A 26,103-nucleotide genomic window follows, 5' to 3' on the forward strand; every position below is an offset into this window, starting at 1 on the left:
GCTTGCGCCAGGGGTCGCATGCAGTCACGCGCCGCCGACCGCTTCCGGTGCGCCGCGAGGGCCGCCGGGACGGGTCTCCCTGGCGATCCGTGGTGTGCCGCTGCTGCCGGTGCAGCCGCCAAACCGGTGCCTCGGTGACGACCGTGTCCCTGCTGTCTTCCTCGAGCTCCCCGGGGCTTGATCCCCGGGGCCCTCGGCAGGCATCGGTGAGGAGCCTGCGGAGCGAACCTGTGCTCCTATTCTTGCCCTTCAGGACCCCATATCGCGACTCCGAGGAGGGGAAGCGAGAGGGGCTGTCGCGACTCCGCGCCGTGTGTCGCCGGGCGGGGCCGCGGGGCCGGGGCTCCTTCAGCCCCCGGGATGCGCGCGCGAGCCCTCGCCTCCACTTCCTTGTTGCTGCTGTCACGACTGGAGCCGCCTCTCGCCGACAGCGGGGAGCGCGAGTGCGCCAGCCATCCCCCTCGTCGAGCCGCCGGGCCAAGCGCCTCCGGGAATGTGAGCGGCGCAGCTTGCACGCTCCTCCGGGTAAGTCCCGCCTTCGAGGGCCGCGCCGAGCCGCTGGGCGACCTCGAGTTGGATGCTGCGGCTCTCTGAGCCTCCACTGAGTCTTCCACAAAGTAGGGCCACTGAGCCTTAGTGTCCTCCTTCCGCAATCCGTATGGGACATTCGGATGTCCCAGACGTCTTAGCTTGACCAAGACTTTGTCTGGTTTGGCTCTTGCTTCATTCATGACCCAGAATGAGGGAAAGGAGCTAGCCCAGAGTCAAACTGTGACCCATGGCTGAGCCCTCAAAGGCCATCTCGTGAGATTCCAAGGAGGATCTGATGGGACAGAGAAAGTGTCTTGCATATTTCAGGTATTGACCTTAACTCTGTTTTACAGATGAAATAACGGAGACTTAGGGTAAGTAGATTGCTTAAGGTCAGAGGGCCCCGTGCTGGTGCGACTGGTGTAGCCTGTACTAGAACCCGGATTTTCTGTCTTCTAGAGCCCTTCGTTTTTAACCTTAAATTGTCCTGCCTTTTTTTGCATTGCTATACTGCTGCCTCGAGTCTGATAACAAACTTGTACTCAGGCTTAGAACAGGGTAATAAAACAAACAAAACCGTAGGGTGTTGTCTTCCTGCCCTCAGCCCAAGGTGGCTGTAATGACTGTTTCCTAACCCGTTTTGCGCAGGGTGCTTAGTACCCTATATGCCATTCATTACAGATGCTCTCCTGCAGTTACTGCCCTTCTCCACAAGGCTTTCAGCCGCCCAGAAGTCAATTCAGGGCAAAAAAGCGCAGTCCCCACGTAGCCTTGATTTGAACTACTGCTTCCCTTATCCTTTGCTGGCCTATTGCTTACCCAGCCAAGTTGTAGACTGTGTTCTCTTCCTGGGTTGCACTATGGCAGTTAGAATGTAGGTTTTTGTTTTGTTTTTCTTTGTTAGTTTAGTTTTTGTTTTTAATAGGAAGAGGAATCATTTAGAGATGACAGAGAACTAGGAAGAACCTAAGGAATAATGTGTGCTTTACCTGGGGTATATCCTGAAAATTATAGGTGAAATACAGTGTGTCTGCAATTTCTAGGAGAGGTTTTTTTGTTGTTGTAGTTGTTTGTTTGTTGTTTTAAGCTTTCGCAACATTGTCAAAAGAATTCTTGCCTCCAAAAGACTAGGAGCCACTGGGTTCATCCTTTTCTCACAGTAGAAACAGTTGAAATTTAGGACGTGGAATAGACTTCTCTGAGATCATAAGGTTAGAGTTTAGGTCTCTTGACTCCACATGCAGTGCTCATTATACCTTATTTGTGGAGTGAGGTCTAAATGAGAGGTGTGTGGGCTTTGTACTGCACGTATCAGTCCCATATTTACCACCACAACTGCCTCTTCCCAGAATTCTAAATTTCCTCCTGACAGATTTTCAGGGACAACTATGTTATTTCCTTCTTGTAAAATTCAAGTGGTTTCTGTGAGCCTTTCTCCCTCCAAGGATTGAGACTTGTGGTAAAAGTCCAATTTAGAACTTGGCTACAAAAAAAACTAACTCTTCTTGAACTGGTTATTAAGTTTTTTATGCCTCTTTTCCTAGACATAAAAGCTGTTAGTAGATTCTCTGTTTTTTAGCCCAGCACCAGCTGATGTTGATTGGTCAGATGACTGTTTAGATCTGTGCTGTCTCTAGCTCCTAGCATATGTTGCTATTTCAATTAATTACAATTGGCCAGGTGTGGTGGTGGCTCATGCCTGTAATCCCAGAACTTTGGGAGGCCAAGGCAGGAGGATTGCTTGAGCCTAGGAGTTTGAGGCCAGCTTGGATAATATAATGAGATCTCATCTCTACAAACAACTTAAAAATTTGCCAGACGTGGTGGTGCACATGTGTAGTCCCAGCTACTTGGGAGGCCAAGGTGGGAAGATCACTTGAGCCTGGGAGGTGGAGACTGCAGTGAGACAGGATCTCATCACTGCACTCCAGCCCAGGGGACAGAGTGAGACCTTGTCTTAAAAATAAATAAATTTAAAAATAAAACTAATTGAATTCTTCAGTCACACTAGCCATATTTCAAGTGCTCGATAGCCATATGTGGCTGGTGGCTACTATATTTGACAGCACAGATGTAGAACATTTCCATCATCAGAGTTTATTGAACAGTGCTGGTTTGGAGGGTTGCCAGTAGAGATGGATAGCAGTGTAGCATAATGAAAGAAGGCCCAGGGAGTTGGATTTTTGAGTTAAAAATCTATCTCTCAAGTCCCTGCTTGGGCTTGGTGGCCTTGGGAAGGTTGTTAAGCATCTCAGACACAGATAATAGTCTTTAACAGAGGCTAGATGTGGTGGCTCACGCTTGTAATTACAGCACTTTGGGAGGCTGAGGTAAGAGAATCACTTGAGCCCAGGAGTTCAAGACCAGCCTGGACAACATAGCAAGATCTCGTCTCTATTATTATTTTTTAAATTATATAAAATTAAAAAAAAAAAACTTAACTCTTCCATTTTTTTTTTCCTGCCAATTACCTGACTTTAGGAATGAACCCAGCTGGGCACAGTGTAATCCCACTCATGCCTGTAATACCAACAGTTTGAGAGGCCAAGGTGGGCAGATCGCCTGAGTCCAGGATTTTGAGACCAGCCTGGCCAACATGGCAAAACCCCATCTCTCCAAAAAATTAGCCAGGCGTGATGACATCACCTGTAGTCTCAGCTACTCAGGAGGGTGAGGTGGAAGGATTGCTTGAGCCCAGGAGGTCAAGACTGTAGTGAGCCCAGAGTGTGCCACTGTACTCTAGTGACAGAGTGAGACCCTGTCTCAAAAAACAAAAACAAAAAACCCAAAAACAAACCCTTTTCATTTGCATAGCACTTGACTATTTTCTTTTTTTTTTTAATTAAAAAAGATTTTTATTTTTTTAATAGAGATGGGGTCTCACTATGTTGACCAAGCTGGCTGGCCTCAAACTCCTGGCCTCAAGCAACCCTCCCATCTCAGCCTCCCAAAGTGCTGAGATTATAGGCGTGAGTCACTGCACCCATCCAATTATTTTTAAATAGAGTTGTGTCTATTGTATCCTTTGAGTCTTATCACTATAAATCTGTGGGAAGGTAGTTGAGACATGTCTTTTTTTATACATGAGAGAGAGAAAGCTGAACAAAAAGCAGCTAAAAGACCTGCCCAAAATTGCACAAGCTGGCGGAGTATAAAGAAATCTTTTACATACAGGCCCTTACTACATGTTTGAGTGAATCAATGAAGGCATTTGCTTAAGTTGATGAAACATAGGAGGAACGGGCCAGAACTTCTGATTCCTGGCCAAGCATTTTTTTTTAACCTGTTTCCATATAGAATTGTTATAATTTGGGGCTAATAAATCTTTGTGTTAAAGGGGTGGGTGGGTACTGTATCCCATGAATATAAGTGAAAAGTATTTCTAAGGCAGTGGTCACAAACTTGCCCGGTCTGAGGAATCACCTGAGGCATTTGTTAAGCATGTGGATTTCCATACCCTCGGGAGATTCTGCTCCAGGAGGGCTGAAGTGGAGCTTTGGAATCTGTATGTTAAACAACCAAGCCAGGTGCTTCTTAGGATATATTGGGTTTGGGAAATGTCTAAGCCTTAAGGCACTGGCAGAGGTAAGGGGTTTGATCAGGAAGCTGCTGCCCCTCTTAGGGTAGATTCTGGAAACTTTATTTTGACTTTCCTTTCCTTTAGCCATGGACGCATCATATGATGGTACTGAGGTAACTGTCGTGATGGAGGAAATTGAGGAAGCCTATTGTTACACCTCTCCTGGGCCACCCAAGAAGAAGAAAAAGTATAAGATACATGGAGAAAAGGCCAAGAAACCCAGGTTAGCCAACACATTTTGGTTGCTGCTAGCATTTATAAACAGAAGTTGCTTGGAGAGCTGCATTGAGGAAAACTTTTAAGACTCTTTGAAAAAGAGTGTTATTATTGAAGTCGTGTGTCGAGGGATGGGGAGTGGGATGTGGAGAGATTTCTGCCAGCATTGCCATTACTGGCCAGACTTTGCTTTTGTTTTCAAGTTGTTACAGGAAATTGTACCATACCGATGGTAGAAGCTAGGTACAAAAGAGCTACATTATTTATTATTATGCCATTGTTGTTATTTAAACATTTAAAACAAAGCATTAATAAAATTACAAAATTAGAAATAAGGCTGGGCGTGATGGCTTATGCCTGTAATCCCAGCACTTTGGAAGGCTGAGACGGGTGGATCACCTGAGGTCAGGAGTTCGAGACCAGCCTGACCAACGTGGAGAAACCCCGTCTCTACTAAAAATACAAAATTAGTCGGGCGTGGTGGCGCACACCTGTAATCCCAGCTGCTTGGGAGGCTGAGGCAGGAGAATCACTTGAATCTGGGAGGCAGAGGTTGCGGTGAGCCAAGATTGTGCCATTGCACTACAGCTTGGCCAACAAGAACGAAACTGCTCTCAAAAAAAAAAAAAAAAAAGAAAAGAAAAAGAAAAAAACCACACAAAAAGAAATAATACCAATTATATCTGTACAGAATATCCAAATTGTAGCTCTAATTTCACTCTTGACTGTGAATACCTCAAACTTGCTGTAACTACCAGCATTGGTCATTTTGATTGGTCTGCTTGCTTCCCTCTCTCATCCTTGGGGAGGTACCATTGACCAGGTTGGTGACCAAAGGCTGCGTAGAGGAGTACGGAGTGTGAGTGATAACCAGCCCCTTGAGGAAGCTTTCCCTGAGAGTGGAATGACAGGACAGGACACCTGTATCTATCTATGCTTCTGTTGGGTTTAAAATCATTCCTGCACAAAAAGCGATCTTTAGGAAAGCCAGTCAAATGAGCCTTTGCTTCCAGGTTTCTGAAGGGGAAACAGCCACTTGCTATCTTTACCATTCATTTTCCCCTCCTCCCTTGGAGCCCCTTATCTTCCTGGGTAGTTACTCCTGACTGTAATATAGTGGCTCTAATGTAGTAACTTTAATATGGTAGCTTATATAAGCATTTCTCCTATACCATGAGTTTTTATATTACAAATTGAATGTAATATAATTTGTGTTGTACTGACAGCTATCAGTTATAATCAGGAATAAGATTATAACTTATTATAACACCATCTGAGGATGTTATTTAAATGTTTGTTTGCTTGACTTTCAGTCCCTATTTAGATAAATGCTTAGAAATGAGAAGCTAGGTTTTATCAACCTCTTGACTACCCATATCTTAGCATAGTAGTACTTACTGGTTGAATGAAGTCCTGGGTCGAGGGATGGGGAGTGGGAAGTGGAGGGATTTCTGCCAGCATTGCCATTACTGGGAAAGCCTGAAGAAGTCATTGCTTCCTCAGGTCTGCTTACCTTCTGTACTATTACGACATCTACCTGAAAGTGCAGCAGGAGCTCCCCCACCTCCCTCAGTCTGAGATCAATAAGAAGATTAGTGAGAGTTGGAGGCTTCTCAGCGTGGCCGAGAGGAGTTACTACTTGGAGAAAGCCAAACTAGAGAAGGAAGGTTTGGATCCTGTAAGTAATTTTTTTTTCCAGCTATTTTTTCCACTGGTTCAGTGATGAAGGCCTTGGGGAAACCAAGCCCCTTGTTCTGTTTCCTTTTCTTTTTTTGGGAAAACTTTCATCGTTTTATCCTTCTTGACTCTGAGCTTGCTTGTTTCCATTTTGATAATGCCCTGCACTCTCTTGTCCTCTTCGGTTGCAGCAACACGTGGAGCTGACATTTTTTTGTGTTTTCTGCAGTGAGCCTTAGGTTCCTTTTCTAAATTTTAGTGTAACTTGGAGCCCCTCGTAGTTACTATAAATAGTAGCTTTAATGTAGTAAACTTTAATATAGGAGTTTATATAGGCATTTCTCCTATGCCATGAGTTTTCATATTACAGATTGAATGTAATGTATTGTACTAACTGCTATCAGTTATAATCAGGAATAAGGTTTGCATGTTTAGAGGTAGATAGAGCTGCTTGTGTAATACAGTACCACATTATTTTGTTAGCACTGGTGGTTGGAAACTATGCTAAAAGCAAAAATGCAAGTAAAGCCAAAGATGGTGGAGGAGACCAAGGCTTTGGGTGCTTGGGTTAAAGGACTAACAAGGAAGCATTTAGAATTATGTCTGTCAGCATTTTCTTATTTCTAGTTCACAATAACAAAATACACTGACAGCTATTTAAACTGCTGGGTTTTTGTTTTTTTGAGAGTATCCCTGTCATGGTGTAAACTGCTGTTTTTTTAAACTGAAATTCCTGCAGGAAGAATAACCTTGCTGTTGCAGTCTGGAACCTTTTATCCTTAACTCCTTATTTCAACAGAAACAATTGTCTGTAACTTCTATTTTGGTAATGTAGAGCAACAGCAACAACTACGTTATAGCAGAACAGGTTGTATTTTCCCTTATTGGAGCTCATCAGCTACTGCCATTTAAATTATTTTGTGCTTATTGGCCTGGCATTCTTCTTTCTGGGAGAGCTTTGTCTTACCTACAGGCTTGGAGATGCTACTCTCTGCTCCTTCCTCTAGGTGATTTGTTTATTAACAGTGAATCTGGGAAATAATCCCTGTAGTGGAGTGGAGATGGAGTCTAAGAAAAGCTTATCTACTCCCTTTGGTTTCCTTATTATAATAAAATCAGCTGTCTAGGCTGGGTGTGGTAGCTCATGCCCGTAATCCCAGCACTTTAGGAGGCTGAGGTGGGAGGATCACTTGAGCCCAGGAGTTTAAGACTAGCCTGGGCAAGATGGCGAAACTCTATCTCTACAAAAAATAGGAAAAGATTAGCCAGGCGTGGTGGCATACACCTGTAGTCCCAGCCACTCAGGAAGCTGATGTGGGAGGATCACTTGAGCCAGGGAAGTGGAGGTTGCAGTGAGCCGTGATTGTGCCACTGCACTCTAGCCTGGGCAACAGAGTGAGACTCTGTTTCACACACATACACACACACACACACACACACACACACAAATCAGCAATCTTTTTGTGCATGATAAAGAAAATCCTACGTAATCCTGGAGTGATTTGATTTTTAAAACTACACACTAATGTAGATCATTGTCAAGACTTTAAAAAAATTTAACTCATCTGCAATGATTCTTCCTTATTTACATGCTTATATCTATCTACCACTATCTCTACCACTGCCACCAAGAACATGAGTAGGTTAGTTCTGATAATAGCTGAGTGACCATTTTAACTTTTGAGTCTTGGTTTCCTCATCTGTAAAATGGCAGTAGTCTCTTCTCATATGTTTAAAATAGGTAATGTAAATCACCTAGCTGAATTCTTGATAATACTGACATAATAAATATTACCCTTTAGTAGATTAAACATTCATTGACTATATAATAAGGAAAAGTGGCATTTATTGAGTACCTGGAATGTAGTAAGACTGAGTGAAGCTTTATGTGCTGTGTTTGACCTCTCCCAGACTGCCTGGTGTGATGGGAAGACCCTCAATGCCCACATACCTTGGGAGCCTGTCAGAGCCCTGTGGCAGGCTGTCCTCCTTAGCAGCCCTTCAGGTCTCTTGCCAAGTGCAGGTTCCAGTGTTATGCCTTCTAGTCTATAAAATGAGTATCATTCAGGCCTTCCAGGTTTCTTTGTGCTCGGATTTGTTAAGTCCAGGCCATGCTGTGTGTATTTGCCACCATTTAGTCTTGTTCTCCTAACATGGCTGCTTCAAAGGGTGGCTTGAGAATGCCATTTCCCCATTACCTCTCCAATAAAGGCTCCATAAAAGATTCAGTCCATCTGCTTTTATGTTTCATCTGAGTGCTGCTTTTAACTTTTCATTTCTGAGTGCTTCCTTTATGCCTTAAGTAGTCTCATCGACTTCTTGCTTTTGATTTATTGAAGAATCTTTTTGTAGTTGACTTTAGTGTTCATTTTAAAAGATAGTTCTGAAATTATTTTTTTGTTCTGTTTAATTTTAGGTCTCATTTAACTGTTCACTTTGAACTTTTCTGTTTTCCTTATTGGGTGCCTTTAAGTTTAAATTGAAAAAATAAAACATAAATGACTTTTTCTTGGTGCCAATTAGCCATTCAGGACTGTGCTTTTTAGTACCTGGCCTTCTTGATACTTAGAAGACCTGGCCTGGAGTCCCAGCTTTACTTTTACTAATTTTGTGTTTAGGGAAAGTTTACCTCCCTGAGTTTCATCCTAAATTTTCTCATTTGTTAAATGGGAATAATAATCTTATCTAACATAATAGTGTTGTTTTTAAGATAAAATCAGATAATGTGTGTGAAAACATTTTCTAAACCTGAAGGTACTGGGTCATTGTTAATATTCACATTTTTTTCCGTAGTATATTCAGGACCTTGTCACATAACCCCTTCTATATATACTTTCTGTCACGAAGCCTTGTAATGAAGACCCTTAGCTTTGTGATCTGTTCATCCTCTTCTTTGTAAGTCTGGGGAAAACCAGTGAGGTCAGAATGCTTACTTGCTGCCTTGAGTTTCATCTTAGCCTGTTAACTTGTATTTTATGCTTTTTGGGTTTTTATTGAGCGTTATACATTCTAATGTTTGAATCTTATGCTGCTTTGGAATCCTAAAGTATCAGAGCTCAAAAGGAACTCATAAATTGCCAGATTCAGCTCCCTTGTTTTACAGATGGGGCAGCTGAGGCCTCAGGAGGGGAAAGGATTTGCTCAAGGCTATGCCAGACCTCAGGTTCCAGCTCACAGTTTCATATGGCAAGACCAGTGCTCTTTACAGAGTTCAGTCAATGCTATTTCCTGTGTGACGAGTGAATAAGCTACGTTGGCTAAAGTGTGATTCAAATGAAGATGACACTGCTGTTGACAGGGGCTGACCTTATCTGAATTAGGTCAAGAGAGTAGAGTTTTTCCAGTCCCTTTTGCAGGAAAAAAAAAGAACTTACACATATATATATCTTTCTCTCTCCATGTGGTCTTAGTCCATTTATCTCTGCTTGTCTCCCCCTTCCTGGCTTCCTCATCCTCAGAACTCTAAGCTCTCTGCACTGACTGCTGTGGTTCCGGACATCCCAGGTTTCCGCAAGATCCTCCCACGCTCAGATTATATCATCATCCCCAAGAGCAGCCTGCAGGAGGACCGGAGCTGCCCTCAGCTAGAGCTATGTGTGGCTCAGAACCAGATGTCCCCGAAAGGACCTCCTCTTGTGTCCAACACTGCCCCGGAGACAGTGCCCAGCCATGCAGGCATGGCAGAGCAGTGCCTGGCTGTGGAGGCCCTGGCTGAGGAGGTGGGAGCCCTTACCCAGTCAGGTGCTGTACAGGAGATTGCCACCTCAGAGATCCTCAGCCAGGATGTGCTCCTAGAGGACGCTTCCCTAGAAGTAGGGGAGAGCCACCAACCTTACCAGACAAGCCTGGTAATTGAAGAGACCTTGGTGAATGGCTCACCAGACCTCCCCACTGGAAGCCTGGCTGTGCCCCACCACCAGGTTGGGGAGAGTGTATCAGTGGTAACAGTCATGAGGGTAAGTGGCTTTGGTACTGAAGTCTTTGGCTTTGTCTGGAGTTACTTAAAGGGCAGCTAGCACCATACAGTGTGATTCCAGAGCAGTGGTAATCAAGAGTACTGGTGTGGCACTTACTGATACTGCAGTTCTCTTGAATGTATCTTGCCCCTGGGCTCACTCCAGAGTTCTTTGAAATTTCTCAGGCACTCTTACCAACTCTTTGCCCAGCTTAGCCAGAATTTTCTTCACATGAGATGGTTCATAAGCTACATTAGCAAGAAAGCTGCAAATTGTATTTGAATTATCCATGAGTCAAAGCTAGGATCTGTCAGGCAATTTAGTATCAGTCAGGATTTTATGTTTTCTGAAGACTGCTTCCTTTTCTTGAAATGGGATTTCACTCTGTTGCCCAAGCTGGTCTTGCATTCCTGGGCTTAAGCAGTCCTCCTGCCTCAGCCTCCCAAGTAGCCAGGATTATAGGCTTGTCCACCACACTCCCTGAAGACTATTTCAGCAAACAATGGCACCTTGAGCTGTGTACAAGAATTTTCACACAAGACCTGTACCCAGGTCTTCCTGGATTCAGATGGGGTAGGAAGAAAAAAGTTATCTTCAAGGCCAGGTTGATGGGACTTACCTCTGAGAAAGAGGAAGCAAGTTTCTACAGTGGCCTAAGTGTCATTCTCAGTTGAGGGGAAAACAGCACTTTTAGTGATCCCAACAACCTCATCCCCTAGAAGTGGAAGTGGAGAGAAACTGCTACCATGCCATAGTATAATATATAACCTGCCCTCTATAACCTTGGAGAGGATAGCATTCTCAGAGATGGGAGTCTTTCTGTGCAGGCTAAGAGGACCAGCTTGCTGTAGCCCTTATGGCCTGGGCAGAAGAGAACAAGTACCCCTGCAATCTGTCCCAGGGCTAAATCCTTATTTGTTGCCTCAGTGCTGTTTATGATAATGAAGTGTGCAACTAGCCGGTTCTTGTTGTTGTTGGTTGGTTTTTTTTGTTTTTTTTTGTTTTTTTTTTTTTGAGACGGAGTTTTGCTCTTGTCACCCAGGCTGGAGTGCAGTGGCACAATCTCGGCTCACTGCAACCTCCACCTCCCGGGTTCAAGAGATTCTCCTGCCTCAGCCTCCAAGTAGCTGGGATTACAAGCATGCGCCACCACGCCTGACTAATTTTTGTATTTTTTTTTTTTTTGTAGAGATAGGGTTTCACCACATTGGCCAGGCTGGTCTTGAACTCCTGACCTCAGGTGATCTGCCCGCCTCGGCCTCCCAAAGTGCTGGGATTACAGGCGTGAGCCACCGCGCCCAGCCGCCACTTGCCTGTTTAAAGCAGGTAAATAGGGTGCTGAGAACACTTGAAAGGGTTAGAATTGGATTCTCTCACTAACTGCTTATGTGATCTTAGAAGTCCTAAATGTCTTAGATCCTCAGTTTTCTCATCTATAAAATAAACATAGCACACTTCCTGTGGAAATAGTTTTCTCTTTGTTCTTAATTAAACTTTTTGAGATAATCATAAATTCATTCCTTTTGATAAGCACATTGGGATGAGTACACTGTCTGTTATTAAACTTAGTCCAGCCTTCCAGTGTTGAGTGGCCTGGGTGTTCTTTATTACTCTGTTTCAGTGAAACTGTCCTTCTCTTCATTGCCCATAGGATTCCAGTGAGAGTAGCTCCTCTGCACCAGCCACACAGTTCATCATGTTGCCTCTGCCTGCCTACTCGGTTGTGGAGAACCCCACCTCCATCAAACTGGTCAGTACTGTATGTGGGGGATTGATGGTAGTTAGGGTGTCATAAGCATTTTTTTTCTAAGTAGATTTGTCTTTTTTTCTTTCTGAGCTACCAGTTGTAGGACCAAGATTTCTAAAAGTCTTAGAACCTCAGGATGGGAGGACTGGCAAAGATTTCAGGGATTATGTGGTCCATATGTTCTTAATGGGGGTGAGGGGGTTGTAGATAGATCTCCATGGGATCCATGAACTCACCTCAAGTTTTATACCAACTTTTTTCCTGGAATGGATTCCATGACTTTTATAAAATTTTCGTAAGCATACATGATTTAGGAAAATGAGCAGCCACTGATCTAATTCAGTACTGTGATCGTACAGATTAGGAAAAGGGCCCATAGGAGAGAAAGGACTTGTTCAAGGTTACAAGACAAGTCAGACTGGATTCGTTTCTTGATTCCCAGTTGATATTTTTTTCAGCATCGGGGCTGAGATTTATCCCTGTTTATCTTTTTCTCACACTATTATAAATGGCATTTTTAGAAAATTTTCAATGTCTGATTGCCTACAACTAGTATATCGTAATACAATTGATTGCTTTGTATATTGGGCTTGTATTCTGCAACTTTGCTTAACTCACTTATTAGTTCTGGTAACTTTTGTAGATGCTGTTGGGTTTTCTACAAAGTTAATCATGCTGTCTACAAGTAATGACAGTTTTATATCTCCTTTCTGATTTGAATTCCTTCTTTTTCTTGCCTTATGATATTGTCTAGGACTTCTGTTACAATGCTGAATAGAAGTGGTAAGAGCAGACATCTTTGTCTTGTCCTCATGTAAGGAGGAAAGGATTCAGTCCTTCTTCATTAAGTATATTAACTATAGGTTTTTCCTACATGCCCTTTATCATGTTTAGGTAGTTCCCTCTATTCCTAATTTTCTGAAAGCTTTTATCAGGAATGCATGTTGGATTTTGTCAAATGCTTTTTCTGTGTCTATTGAGAGTATTATAATAATTTTCCGGAAGTTGGTTAAGGTGGTGAATTTCACTATTACTCAAATTTTAAACCACCCTTGTATTCCTGGGACAAAACCCATTTGACAGTGATGTATTATCCCTCTCATAGATTGTTGGATTTCATTTGCTAAAAAGTTTGCTCAGAATTTGGCTCAGAATTTCCTTATATAGTCTCTGTCCACTTTTCATATCAGGGTAATGCTTGCCTCTTGAAATGACTTGGGAAGTATTTTCTCCACCTCAGTTCTTTTCCTTAAATGGTAGTGTTACCAGTGAAGTCACCTGGGCCTGGAGTTTTCTTTGTGAGAAGGTTTTTAACTGCAAGCCCAATTTTAAAAATATATAGAAGACTATTCAGACTGTCTCTTTGAGTGAGCATTTGGTATTTTGGCTTTCAAGGAATTTGTCCATTTCATTTAGGCTGTCAAATTTATTGACATAAAGTTGTTCATAACATTCCCTTATTACCCTGTAATAAACAATGTACTTATCTACAAAGATAATTTGAACTGTTGTTTCCCTATTGCTGACAGATGAAAAAGTTTAGACCTTAAAATAATACCTGACTGTTGGCCACTTCTGGTTAAGGCCACTCTCTCCAGCTTTCCAGTGACAGGTAATGCTTTACATTACAACCAACTAATATTCTAAGATTCTTAGAAATGGACAAACCACTTGTTGCTTATTTTGGTTGTTTCTGGACAGTTACTACCTGTGTGGAAAAATTCAGGGTGCTAAACAACAGTGTCACTTTATGGCCTGGTACTACACTAGAGCATGTCACAAGTTCGCAAGGGCGGTGGCAGCTCCCTCTACTAACGGATACTACCAGAGACCTTCACACAGTGCAGACCTCGGTTACTAACACCTAAATATTAACACCCATGGGATTTGCAGTCCCTATGTTCATGTCTAGTACTTGGGTAAGCTCCACACCAGGCACATATTGTTTTATGCAATCTTTAAAGACATCTGCAATAGACAAAATGCAGTTTAAACAAACTGTGAGGTTTATAAACAGAGAAGTATTTACATTTGCTATTATGTCATAACAGGCACAATCTGAAATACAATTTTGTACTAGCAGTGTATAAAAATACTTTTAAACGATACTTTCGATAGGTACGGTAGCACTTTAAAGAAAACCACTGTGTAGTTATTCCTTTTGAGGACCTACTAAAACAGTTCAACTTACTGCCCCCAGCTACATCTAAAGCACGAATGTGGAAAGCAAGTTCTCTTACCCAGGTACACACCACACACACCCACATGCTGAAACAGTCTCCATTTATGATGCATGCTGATGAGGCATCAATCTCAAACAGGGTATGAGATGACAGTGTTTGGTGCCTGTTTCCATTTCCAGGTTTGGTATGAATGAACAAGAGGCAAAGGCAGGGTGGAGTCTGTGTATGGTCCCTCTCTAGGAGTTTAATCTGGCATATCAATATTTAACTTGGGAGGTGGGGGAACATATTTCCCAGGGCTCTGGATTAAAACTACCTGGTCTTCCCAAACACTGGAGCAATTTTCAGAGCTTCTGGAACCAATGTTTCTTCAGCACCTTCGCTATCTTCCTGATGGAGATCATATGAAATGTTCCCATATTCTCTTAAAAATGGGAAAATTTCAAGCAGAAACTGGCAGAAGTCTCTGCGAATACCAAACCACCAATGATTGCCCCTTTTTGGCCTAAACGTTGTGGTCATTAAAGTTAGTAACAAAAGCCAAAGGGGGACAAATATGGAGATATACGAGAATGTATTGCGGCCATCCAGTCTGTGAACCAGCAGGACCTCAAAGGTGAGCAGGGCACGATGACAGTCGTTATCCAGCTGATGGCCATGGTCACGTGTGTTCTTCACTGCCCTGGTAGTTCTCATTTGTTCTTTTTCTAGTTTCTTAAGGTGGAAGCTGATGTCATTGATTCAAAACCTTTCTTTTGTTTTCTTTTTTTTTTTTGGTAGATAAGGTTTCACTCTGTTGCCCATGTTAGAGTGCAGTGGCACAATCATGGCTCACTGCATCCTTGACTTCCTGGGATCCACCTACCTGCCCCAGTCTCTCAGGTAGCTGGGACCGCAGGTGCATACCACCACACCCAGCTAATTGTTTTAAATTATTTGCAGAGATGGGGGTCTCTCTGTGTTGCCCAGGCTGGTCTTAGAACTCCTGGGCTCAAGCAATCCTCCTGCCTTGGCCTTCAAAAGTATTGGAATTACAGGCGTGAGCCACCGTGCCCAGCTCTTTCTTTTCTAATGTAGGTGCTTACTGCTATGAATTTCCCTCTAAGCACTGCTTTAGTGGCATTCCACAAATTCTGATATGGTGTGTTTTCATTTTCATTCAATTCAAATACTTTCTAATTTACTTCTTTGACCTATGAGATATTTAGAAGCGTATTATTTACTCTGCAAATATTTGGGGATTTTCCAGATATCTTTCTGTTATTGATTAATAATTTAATTCCACTGTGGCCTGACCTTTTTGATTTATTTAAACTGAATCCCTTTAAATTTATTGAGACTTGTCTTATGGCCCAGAATGTGGTCTGTCTTGATAAATGTTATGTACACTTGAAGAGAATGCGTAGTCTGCTATTGGGTGGAATGTTCTATACATATCTAATTAGGTCAAGTTGATTGATAACGTTCAACCCTTTTATATCCTTACTGATTTTGTCTACTTGTTCTATCAATTATAAGAGAAGGCATCTGGCCGGGCATGGTGATATGTGCCTGTAACCCTAGCACTTTGAGAGACTGAGGCAGAAGGATTGCTTGAGCCCAGGAGTTCAAGACCAGCCTGGACAAGGCAGGGAGACCCCGTCTCTACAAAAAGCAAAAAATAGTTGGGTGTGGTGGTACACACCTATAGTCCCAGCTACTCAGGGCTGAGGTGGGAGGATTGCTTGGGCCCAGTAGTTGGAGGATACAGTGAGCTGTGATCATGCCACTGCACTGTAGCCTGAGCAACAGAGTGAGACTCTGTCTCAAAAAAAAAAAAAAAAAAAAAAAAGGAGGTGACATTTAACTATCCTTGTAGATTTGTCTGTTTCTTACAGTTCTCTTAATTTTTGTGTCACAAATTTTGACTCTCTTGCGAAGTATGTAAACATGTAGGATTGTTGTGCCCTCTTGATAAATTGACCCTTTGTTATTACAAAATGACCTTTATCTCTAGTAATCTTTGCTCTGAAATCTACTTTGTCTAATGTCTAGCTTTTAAAAATTATTGTTACATCAAGAAATATATTTTTTCCATCCTTTTAACTAATTTATATCTACGTAAAGTGTTTTTGTTTTGTTCTGCTTTGTGTAGATAGCATATAGTTTCAATATAAAAGCAAGACCCTCTGACAGTCTCTGTCTTTAAAAGAGGTGGTTTAAGCCATTTATATTTAATATGATTATTGATATGGTTACATTTAGATCTATTATCTTATTATTTGTCTCATCAATTTTGTTCTGCCTTCTTCTGATGTATTTTTTATGGATCTGCTTTCTTTTATTGGCTTATTAGCTATTGACTTTGTTTTGGTTATTTTAGTAGTTTCTTTAGGGCTAAAGTACATATTTTTAACTTATAAGTTTATCTTCAGAAATCTCTGCTGCAGATAAACAATATGTTGTAGATAATAAAGCTGCAGTATTTTAAAATAGGAACAGCCTGCAGCTTTGACTCATGGAGAAACTGGTTATTTCTCCTGAGTCTTTATTCTCCTGGAAATTACTGTTCTTTCATGCTCTAATAAATGTCAGCCAAGCACTTCTAGAAAAGTGTTTTATGATTAATACTTAGGACTGAAACGTCATCCTTGAACATTAGCACTTTTTTTCCTAAAGTCATTTCTCTAGCCTACTTAACAATGTTAAGAATTTCCAAGTTCATGGTAATTTACTTATGAAACTAAGCTATCTTAAATTTTTACTCTGCTTTCTTGAGGTGTTCAGAATGAGAATTATACATTGGCCACAACCTGAGAAAGGATCAGAGATGTTTTATATTCCAGTATTAATAGTCTCTCACAAGCATGTAGAATCTAAGTGAATGTTTTCTCATTCCTTATCTCACTTTCTCAGCAAGACACGCCTATAAAATAGGAAGAACAGGCAATTTTACAGAGGAAGAAACTCAGGGCCCAAGAGTTAAGGTTCCTTACCACCAGGTCACTCAGTGTATTAGTGGCAAAATTGGAACCCAAAGCCTGGTCTTCCTCTTTTTGGTGCCATACCACTTCACGCTCATCCTTGACTTAATACCACTGTCATAATTGGAAGCCATAATTGAAGCCTTTTCCTTAGGCTTCCTTGCAGAGGTAGCTAATGGTAGTTTGGTGTTTCCCCAAGGAAGCTTTTTGCGTTTTGGCTGGGCTAGGGAAGCTGGGATTAATAGCTGAGTAAACATTCATATGTGACAGAACAAATATGACAGAGAAATGGGTTTTTTTCCAGCCTTAATCTAGAAGCGGAGCATGACTAATGAATGAGTCGTTTTTATTTGTAGCTGAAATATTATAACCCATAGTAATACATTTTGCTCAAAGGGAGATCAGTGGAGATGATAAGAGCCAGTGGCTATATATATTAATATGCAAATAACTACATTCTGTTGAGTATCAAAGGATAGGTAGGGCCTGGCTTATAGTCCTGAACTGCCCTTATTTTTTCAGTGACCATGGATCTATTTTTATTCTGAATCCCAGGTCCTTGGTTGTCTGAAGAATGAAGATGAAGCAAATTCTTTGAAGTATTTAGAGCCAGAGGGTGCAGCTGGATGCATAGAAGGAATGTTGGGCCAAGAATGGAGAAATATGGGTTCTAGGTCTAGCTCTGCCCTTGATTGATAATTTGAGGCAAAGCATTTAAACCTCAGTAGTAATAATACGTACTTAATACGATTGCTGAGAGTATTAAATGAAATATTGATAAAGTGTTTAGCACTGTGTGGTGCCTAGCTCAATGCATAGCAACTATCACTTTCTTCATTCTTCTGGTACCTAACTGTAATGTTGGGCAATTGTCTTTCCCCATTTGAACTTAGTTTCTCCATTTCTAAAGAGTGAATTTGTTGTATTGTAGGACCTTTCCAACACTGACCTTTTATGATATGATTATGAATTGGTTATCTTTCCACAAGCTTGTGACCTCCTGGTGTTGCTGTGATTATAGTGGTCATCAGTCTGAGAGAGGTTGGATTGTTCTGTTGATTCTGATGTGCTCTTTATTTACAGACCACTACATATACCCGCCGGGGCCATGGGACATGCACCAGCCCAGGGTGCTCCTTTACATATGTCACCAGGCACAAGCCACCTAAGTGCCCTACCTGTGGTAACTTCCTAGGAGGGAAGTGGATCCCAAAGGTAAGGTCCATTGGCTGTTGCTGCTTTGGAAGCCTCACAGAATAGACTTTCTGTTTGCCATTAGGAACAGGTGATTTTTAAAAAGTTAACATTTGTTTTTACTGTCTGACTATACAAGTAAATCATTTCCATTGTATATAGTTTGTTTAAAAAATACAAAAGAAAAATGGAATAAATTGTTATCCAAACTCATATACCATCCAAAGAAAAGCCATTATTAACATTTTGGTGTACTTCTTTCCAGTCTTTTTTTCTGTGAATAAGTTCTGTATCTGTTTTTTTCTTCTTCTTTCCCTTCTTTTTTTTTTTTTTTTCTCCAGTAGAGATGGGGTCTTCCTTTTTTGCTCTGGCCTCAAACAGTCTCCTGTCTCGGCCTCCCAAAGTGCTGGGATTACAGCACTGTGAGCACTGTTTTCCCTTTTATTTTTCTTTCTGTTTTTTCGTGGATATCTCCAATACTATGATATTTTGCTTTTTTTAATTTAACATATCATGCCTTTAAATATTCTTCAAAATAGTACCTGTTTCATAATTTCCATGAACTACTACACCATGTTTATTTACTTGTTTCTGTCATCCCCCCGTCTGTATATAGAGATGTCTGTATCTATATGTCTTTAACATTTTTATTTAACACTCATCATCAGTTAACAGTGTTTCTGTTTATGTCATATTGTGAGTTCCTTAATGACCTCGGTATCTCCCACAGCCTTTGCCCATAGAAGACACTCAATAAATAAATGAGCATCACAGCTGTGCCCTTCTGAAGTTCCGTTTAACACGTTGTCACCTGTGTATGCTTGGTGCGAACTAGATAAAACATACATACTTGCCACATTTTTTATATGAAACTATACATTTTAAGGGCTAAAATGGATGGAAGAGGCAGTAAATTCTCACCTAGTTCAGAGAGGAGAGACATTTATAAGGACTGGGACAGACAGGGAAGGTTTTATAGAAGAGAGAGAGTTGAAGATTCAACGGAATTTGGGTGGGTGGAAAAGGAAAGAGAGGACATTATTTTAGTGAAAATGGCTTAGGTTAGGTTCGTGATTATCACATGTTTAACTCAGCACGGTCCAAACTTGTATGTGTAGAAAAACCTTGTATAGCAGCATACCTTAAATTTCTCTGGGGCAATTTTCACATCTCTTTGAGAAATACTGGGATGGTGACTTTTGCCCTCTGGATGAGTGTTTTGGCTTCTGGCTAAGTTCAGGGTAGCACTAATTCCAGGAGACAGGATAATTAAGAACACAATTCTGGAGTTAGCTACCTCAGTTCAGACCCCTGCTTCCCAAGGTTTTTAACTATGTAATCTTGGTCAAGACATTCTATATCTGTTCCTGGATTTAAGTTTTGTCTCATCTGTCAATGGCAGTTAGTACCTACTTCATTAGGGATGTTAGCAGGGTCAAATAAGATTATCCGTATAGACTAAATGGCAGTTTCTGGTACATATTAAATCCTCAGTGAATGTCCTGCTATCATCATGATAGACATCAATGTAATTATTAGCCCTACTATTGCTCTTCATGTTGTCAGGAAGGGCCTAGTGCTAATGTCTCACAGGAGGTTTTGTCTAAGGCTCTTGTGCCATCTTCTCTGATGTGCCTCTGTGAAGCCATCAGTGTATTCACAATGTATTCCCCAAAAAGGCAGTTCTCTAACTGCAGTGGGGAGATTGAACTGGATAGTAGTCAGAATCTTCCTTGGCCTTTCTTGACCAATGCGAAGCAGGTCTCTCAAATGACCGTATTTCCTGTGCTTATGCATGAAAGACTGTCAGTGATCACTGTGGGCTTATCCCTCCTTCAGGCTATTTTTACTTTGGCTTTTTCATTTCTTGTATGTGTGGCTTTCTTTTTCATTTCTTGTATGTGTGGTTTTTTTTCCACTTTGAAATAACTTTTTTTTTTTTTTTTGGGACAGAGTCTCTTGCTATGTTGCCTAGGCCCATTTCAAATTCTTGGTCTCAAGTGATCCTCCTGCCTCAGCTTCCTGAGTAGCTGGTACTATAGGCATATGACATCATACCATCATACCTGGCTTTAACTGAAACAACTTTTTTTTTTTTTTTTTTTTTTGAAGATAGAGTCTTGCTCTATTGTCCAGGCTGGATAGCACGATCTCAGCTCACTGCAACCTCTACCTCCCTGGTTCAAGTGATCCTTATGTCTCAGGCCTCCCGAGTAGCTGGGATTACAGGCACGTGCCACCACAGCCAGCTAGGTTTTTTTGTATTTTTAGTAGAAATGGGATTTCACCATGTTGGCCAGGCTGGTGTCGAACTCCAGGCCTCAAGTGATCCACCTGCCTCAGCCTCCCAAAGTGTTGGGATTACATGTGTGAGCCATGGTGCCCAGCCTGAAAAACTTTAGAGCCATGGTTCTCTTACTAAGATCAAGCTCATGGCATGAAAACAATTTTTTTCTTAGCTACCTTCCCCCTATCTTGACTTGCTAAGTCAGAATTTACCAGTGTGTTTTGCAAGGATTACCATGTCAAGAGTAGATACTGTGATTTCTAAAGCTTATAGAAACAGAATGAGTGAGAGAAGACAGGTAACATTTTACCATCAGTGCACTTAGAATTTTAGAAATAAAATTGACTTTGATTATCAGCTACTTCAACTCTTTTGAGTTTCCAGCTAAGGAAAAATAGATTTTGAAAAAGCGACTTACTAAATTCACACAGCCAATTATCCCATTGCCTTTTCCACTAAACCACACTTCTCAGGCATTGCTATGCTGTTTAGCTGCAGAATGTAAGACAAGCTTGTCCAACCCATGGCCCAGGATGGCTTTGAATGAAGCCCAACACAAATTCATAAACTATCTTGAAACATTGAGATTTTTTGTTTTTTAACAACTGGTAATCAATGTATTAAAATAGTTGACTTAAGCATCTGCAGTGGTGACTTGCACCTCAACTCCTGGCTCAGTACTGATGGAAGTAATTTGCTTAACAATCTCAGAAGGACTGTGCAAGTCAATTAGTTGCTTGTGGATTCTCCTATGGAAACATTCCTATGTCTTAGAACCTTGACCACAAGTTTTTCTTGTAGTGATTCTCAAAGTCTTGGTAGGCATTCGAACTGATCCTTTCACTGAGATTCTTTTCCTTTGCTCCTCTGATCAAGTCAGCACACATCTTCTCCAGGGATTTTATGTTGCAGCTCGTTAGAGTGATTTGAATTCGGTGAATTGCCACCTCCAGCTCCATGGGTGTTTTTCCGGTGTCTTTAAAAGCCTTGGCTGCAGCGGGCTTCCTGACCGACTTGTTCCTTGGCGAGAGAGAACAGCGGTGAGTCAGGAGCAGGAGCGGGCAGGAGCGGGCGGACCGCAGCTCCGCACCACCTACGACCGTGTCTTCCTCAAAGAGCAAAACATTATGTTTTTTTTGTGTGTGATTATTTTATTTTTATTTTTTTAGGCTCATCAGCTATTGTTAGTGTTAGTGTATTTTATGTGTGACTCAAGACCATTCTTCCAATGTGGCCCAGGGAAGCCAAAATTGGACACCCCGATCTATTAATAAGATTTCTTGATTTCTGATTTTTGAGGCAGCAAGTATAATTTGTCTCTAAAAGCTCCAAGTGTGTTTGTGCCAGCCAGGAAATGACTCACCTTTTGTTGTATTGTTCTAGAGTTCATACTGGCTAAAATTAGCCCAAGAAATATGTGGCATAGTTCCCAATGAGTTGGATAAAACAAAAGATAGTATATAAGGCTGTTTAGCTCAAGGCTTCATTCTTAAGGCTCTCTGATGGCAGCAGTTGAGGTCTCTCTGAGCCTGCAGCCTCAGAGAATTTTGAAAGTAACATCTAAAATGAGTAGGCTGAGTTAATGAAATGTGAGATCACCAGGTAGAGTTGTTTTGCTCAGATTGCTTAAATTACCCAATCTTTCTGCGGTGATTTTTGTCTAAAATAGCCTACTTAGTAGGCAGTGTTTGCTCAAAAATCTTATCTCAAAAAATGAGTTTAGTCTCCTGTTTTTCTGCTAAATTTTCCCTCTCCTGCAGTAAATAAGCTCTGTGCACTTGACTTGGAATTTTTCTCCATGTTAACTCACTCTTAGGGGCTATTATGTGTTAGAATCTGAGAATGCTTTACCAAAGAGCTCTTAAGAGGTCGCCTGTTACTGGCTCTTTTTTTTTTTTTCCCCAGACAGGGACGGGTTCTCGCTCTGTCACCCAGGCATGAATACAGCTCGCGCAGCCTCAGCCTCCTGGGGTCAAGTGATCCTGCCACCTCAGCCTCTCGAGTAGCTGGGAACACAGGCACACAGGCTGCATACCACCATGCCTGGCTAATTTTTTTTTTTTTTTTTTGGTAGAGATGTGGTCTTGCCATGTTTCCCAAACTGGTCTTGAACTCCTGGGCTTAGGTGAGCCTCTTGCCTCAGTTTCCCAAAGACTTAGGATCACGGGCATGAGCCATGACGCCTGGCTGTTACCAGTTCTAAACTAGAAGTGCAATGTGCAGATGGCTTTGGAAATGTTGAGGGGTTTTTGGGTAGTAAGCGACTGGGAGATAAATCATTGAAATTTAGTGACATTGGCACAGACACTAAACTTTCTGTAATGTGCAGGGAGGTCCTACACACTATAGAATTAGGTCACCCAAAATGCTGTCTGGCTCCTGTTGACAAATACTGAGAGCCCAACCCTTTGCTATTTCATAAGGGGAAATGAGGATTCAATTGAAGCTTGCCTTATACCGCATAACTAATTAGGAGTGGAGCTAAGCTTGATAGAACCCAGCCTTTATGTTTCCTAGTTTACAGTGCCCTTCATGATATACATGGTGGGTAGAAAACCTTTCTGAAGACAACCACTATTTTAAAACATTTTTTAAAAGCGTATGTGTGTATATATAATAACTATTATTTCCACTGCAGTGCTAATTGGATAAAAGCTAAGACAGCAAGGACTTTTTAAAGCCAGGTCTAGCTAAAATAGCAGCTGCCATTTTTAGTGAGTTTGAATATTTGAAGCACATAATAATGCATGAGTTAATTTGATCCAGTGCAAAGTATGTGACATATGTGCAAGTCATTCTTAAGACTCACCTTAAAGAATCTGGGACAAAAAACAGAATTTTTCCCAAAGGAGATGGGAAAATTTGAATCTGTCCACATGAGGTTGCGGCCACATTGGGATTAACTGAATCTCATAAAAGGACCACCAAGGTGAACAACTTAGGGCTTTTAGGCCCTGTATGGCAGTATGTCACCCTCTTTCTAGACACACAGAAGTAGGCTTTGAATAATGTCAAACTAAATGTAAAACTAAAAAATGCCAACATTTGGTTGATGAAACCTGGAGAAGCTTTTCAATAAGAATTCATTAGAAGATGAACAGCTTTATTCAAACGAAGGCATTTAATACTATAGTGAAAGGAACCTGTAGCCAGAAAACTTAGATTCAGGCTAGTTTTACACTTGAGATCTTAAGTTAACTTCTTCCTTTCATGGACCTTAGTTTCCTTATTTGTTGCCCATATGTTATTAAAAGTGAGAGAATGTTTGTGAATGTCATCAACTGTAAAATCCCTTATGTATACAAGGTATTCTTATTTTTCTAGGAAAAGCCAGCCAAAGTAAAAGTGGAATTGGCTTCTGGCGTCTCTTCCAAAGGCTCTGTGGTGAAAAGAAATCAGCAACCTGTCACCACTGAGCAAAATTCCTCTAAGGAAAATGCCTCCAAACTGACTCTGGAGAATTCGGAAGCTGTAAGCCAGCTCCTGAACGTAGCTCCTCCCAGAGAACTAGGTGAGGAGAGTGAGTGGGAGGAAGTGATCATCTCCGATGCCCATGTTTTGGTTAAGGAAGCTCCTGGGAATTGTGGTACAGCAGTCACTAAGACGCCAGTCGTCAAAAGTGGTGTGCAGCCTGAGGTCACTCTGGGGACAACTGACAATGACAGTCCTGGAGCAGACGTACCAACACCATCCGAGGGGACAAGTACCTCCAGTCCACTCCCTGCTCCTAAAAAACCTACAGGGTAAGTCAGTGTGTTTGTATAATATAGAGTTGTATTTAAAATAACAGCTTTGGAAATGCCCCATGTTTCTTTTATCCCATGTCTGTACAGCATGCCTGAGAGAGGCAGCAGAGACCAGGCAATGGTTCCTGTTTTAGAGATACAGAAACCAAGGCCTAGAGATATATAAAGATTGTCCCTTCCCCCTGGACTCTGCTATTCATGTACTGCTGTCAGATTACTTACACATCTCTTCTTGTCAGTCTCCCTGAAGCATTAATTAGAGTCTTGCTGGTATAGGCTCTGGGCAGTATTAAAACTATGAGTTACCAGTCCTGGATACTGGATTTGGAAAGAGAATCTTTATTAAAGCATCCTGTAGAAAGAGTTCTGGCCTTATAGTCAGAGAACTCAGTACTGGTTCTGACTGTTTCTGGCTTCTGTTTGACCTTGGGCATTGTCACTTCATGTCTCTTCACCTCAGTTCTCTCCTCTGAAGAATCTTGAGTTGGATATTAGAAAATCTTATCCTCACAGGCTGACTGTACAAACTGAAGATTGTATATAAAACATGCAACCAAGTACCTTGCAAGTCGGAGGAAGTCACTATCTTTTTCTCCCCTTTTCCTCCTTAAATGCTTAATTGGATTCTGTGTATATCCCTTCCCTGAGGAGGTTGTGTTCTTGTAACTGAAGACCCTTATTTGTATCGGTGGTTCTCAACTGGTAACAATTGTGCCCACAATGAACACCAGAAGCCAATTCCACTTTTAACTTTGGCTGGCTTTTCCTGGAAAAATAAGAATACCTTGTATACCTTGTATGCAAATATGTATGCGTGTGTGTGTATATATTTTTTTCCCACTTTTTTTTTTTAACACAAATCATAGCACAACATACATACTTCTCTACATCTTGTTTTTTATTTTTATGTTTATTTTTGTTGTTTGAGACAGGATCTCTCTGTCATTCAGTCTGGAGTGCAGTGGTGCAAACACAGCTCCCTGAAGCCTCACCCTCCCAGGCTCAATCGATCTTCCCACCTCAGCCTCTGGAGTAGCTGGGACTACAGGCACGCACTACCACACCTGGCTAATTTTTGTATTTTTTTTTTTTTTTGGTAGAGATGGGGTTTTGCCATGTTGCCCAGACTGGTCTTGAACTCCTGGGCTCAGGTGATCCGCCTGCCTTGGCCTCCCAAATACATCTTGCTTTTTTTTGGGATGGAATCTCGCTCTGTCGCCCAGGCTGGAGTGCAGTGGCGCCATCTCGTCTCACTGCAAGCTCCGCCTCCCGGGTCTATGCCATTCTCCTGCCTCAGCCTCCCGAGTAGCTGGTACTACAGGCACCTGCCACCACGCCTGGCTAATTTTTTGTATTTTTAGTAGAGACGGAGTTTCACCGTGTTAGCCAGGATGGTCTTGATCTCCTGACCTTGTGATCCACCCGCCTTGGCCTCCCAAAGTGCTGGGATTACAGGCGTGAGCTACCACGCCCGGCCTCATCTTGCTTTTTTTAAAAAAAATCATGTAGCAATATACTTTGGCGATGGTTTTGTATATTTAAAGGATGAAGCTGTGCACTTTAGACCTTTTGTTTGAGACACGTAAATCACTCTAGCAAATGTTTATTGAGGCCTCCTCTGTGGTATAGGCCCTGTGCTCAACATTGGTGCTGCAAAGATGAAGCAAACATGGACTCTGTTCTCTAGGGTCTCTAAGCTGCTGTCATAAGTATATGCTCTAACTAGAGGTAGATTAGATGTTATAGCTATAATAACGATTGGCATTACACGCTATAGACATCGTTTTACACTTCTGTGTCTTCGCAGTGACCCCATACTGTATAGGTAATTACTGTTCCATTTTACATGTTAGAAACTTGAAGTTAACAGAAGAATGAAATTACTTGTCCAGGGCCACACAGCTATTTAGTGGTTGAATTTGAACTCAATCTGTCTAAAGCTTGACAGTTTAACCCCAATACTATCCTCTAAGAAAGCACTATATAGAGATCGCGCTTTGGTTTTCTTCCCTTTGTTGCAGAA

The 26,103-nt window shown here is 41.7% G+C and overlaps 1 protein-coding gene and 1 pseudogene across 5 annotated transcripts in view; one reads left to right on the forward strand and one right to left on the reverse strand.

Moving 5' to 3' along the window:
• Nucleotide 1: 1 nt before the first annotated feature.
• HMGXB3 (HMG-box containing 3) overlaps nt 2–26,103 on the forward strand; it is a 52,604-nt gene continuing 26,502 nt past the window's right edge. Inside the window, exons 1-7 of one of the 5 annotated variants that reach the window (XM_019027183.4) lie at nt 2–525; nt 4,196–4,334; nt 5,831–6,005; nt 9,463–9,960; nt 11,612–11,710; nt 17,937–18,068; nt 23,659–24,077. In XM_019027183.4, the coding sequence (XP_018882728.3) occupies nt 4,198–4,334; nt 5,831–6,005; nt 9,463–9,960; nt 11,612–11,710; nt 17,937–18,068; nt 23,659–24,077 (1,460 nt within the window). In that variant the 5' untranslated portion in view covers nt 2–525; nt 4,196–4,197. The remainder of the gene's footprint in view (nt 526–4,195; nt 4,335–5,830; nt 6,006–9,462; nt 9,961–11,611; nt 11,711–17,936; nt 18,069–23,658; nt 24,078–26,103) is intronic. The other 4 variants (XM_055386193.2, XM_019027184.4, XM_055386194.2 and 1 more) reach the window with 4 other exon arrangements.
• Nucleotides 20,959–22,797, reverse strand: LOC109026742 (small ribosomal subunit protein uS10-like; annotated as a pseudogene).

This window comes from Gorilla gorilla, chromosome 4 (assembly GCF_029281585.2).
Source record: "Gorilla gorilla gorilla isolate KB3781 chromosome 4, NHGRI_mGorGor1-v2.1_pri, whole genome shotgun sequence".
Lineage (NCBI taxonomy): Eukaryota > Metazoa > Chordata > Mammalia > Primates > Hominidae > Gorilla > Gorilla gorilla.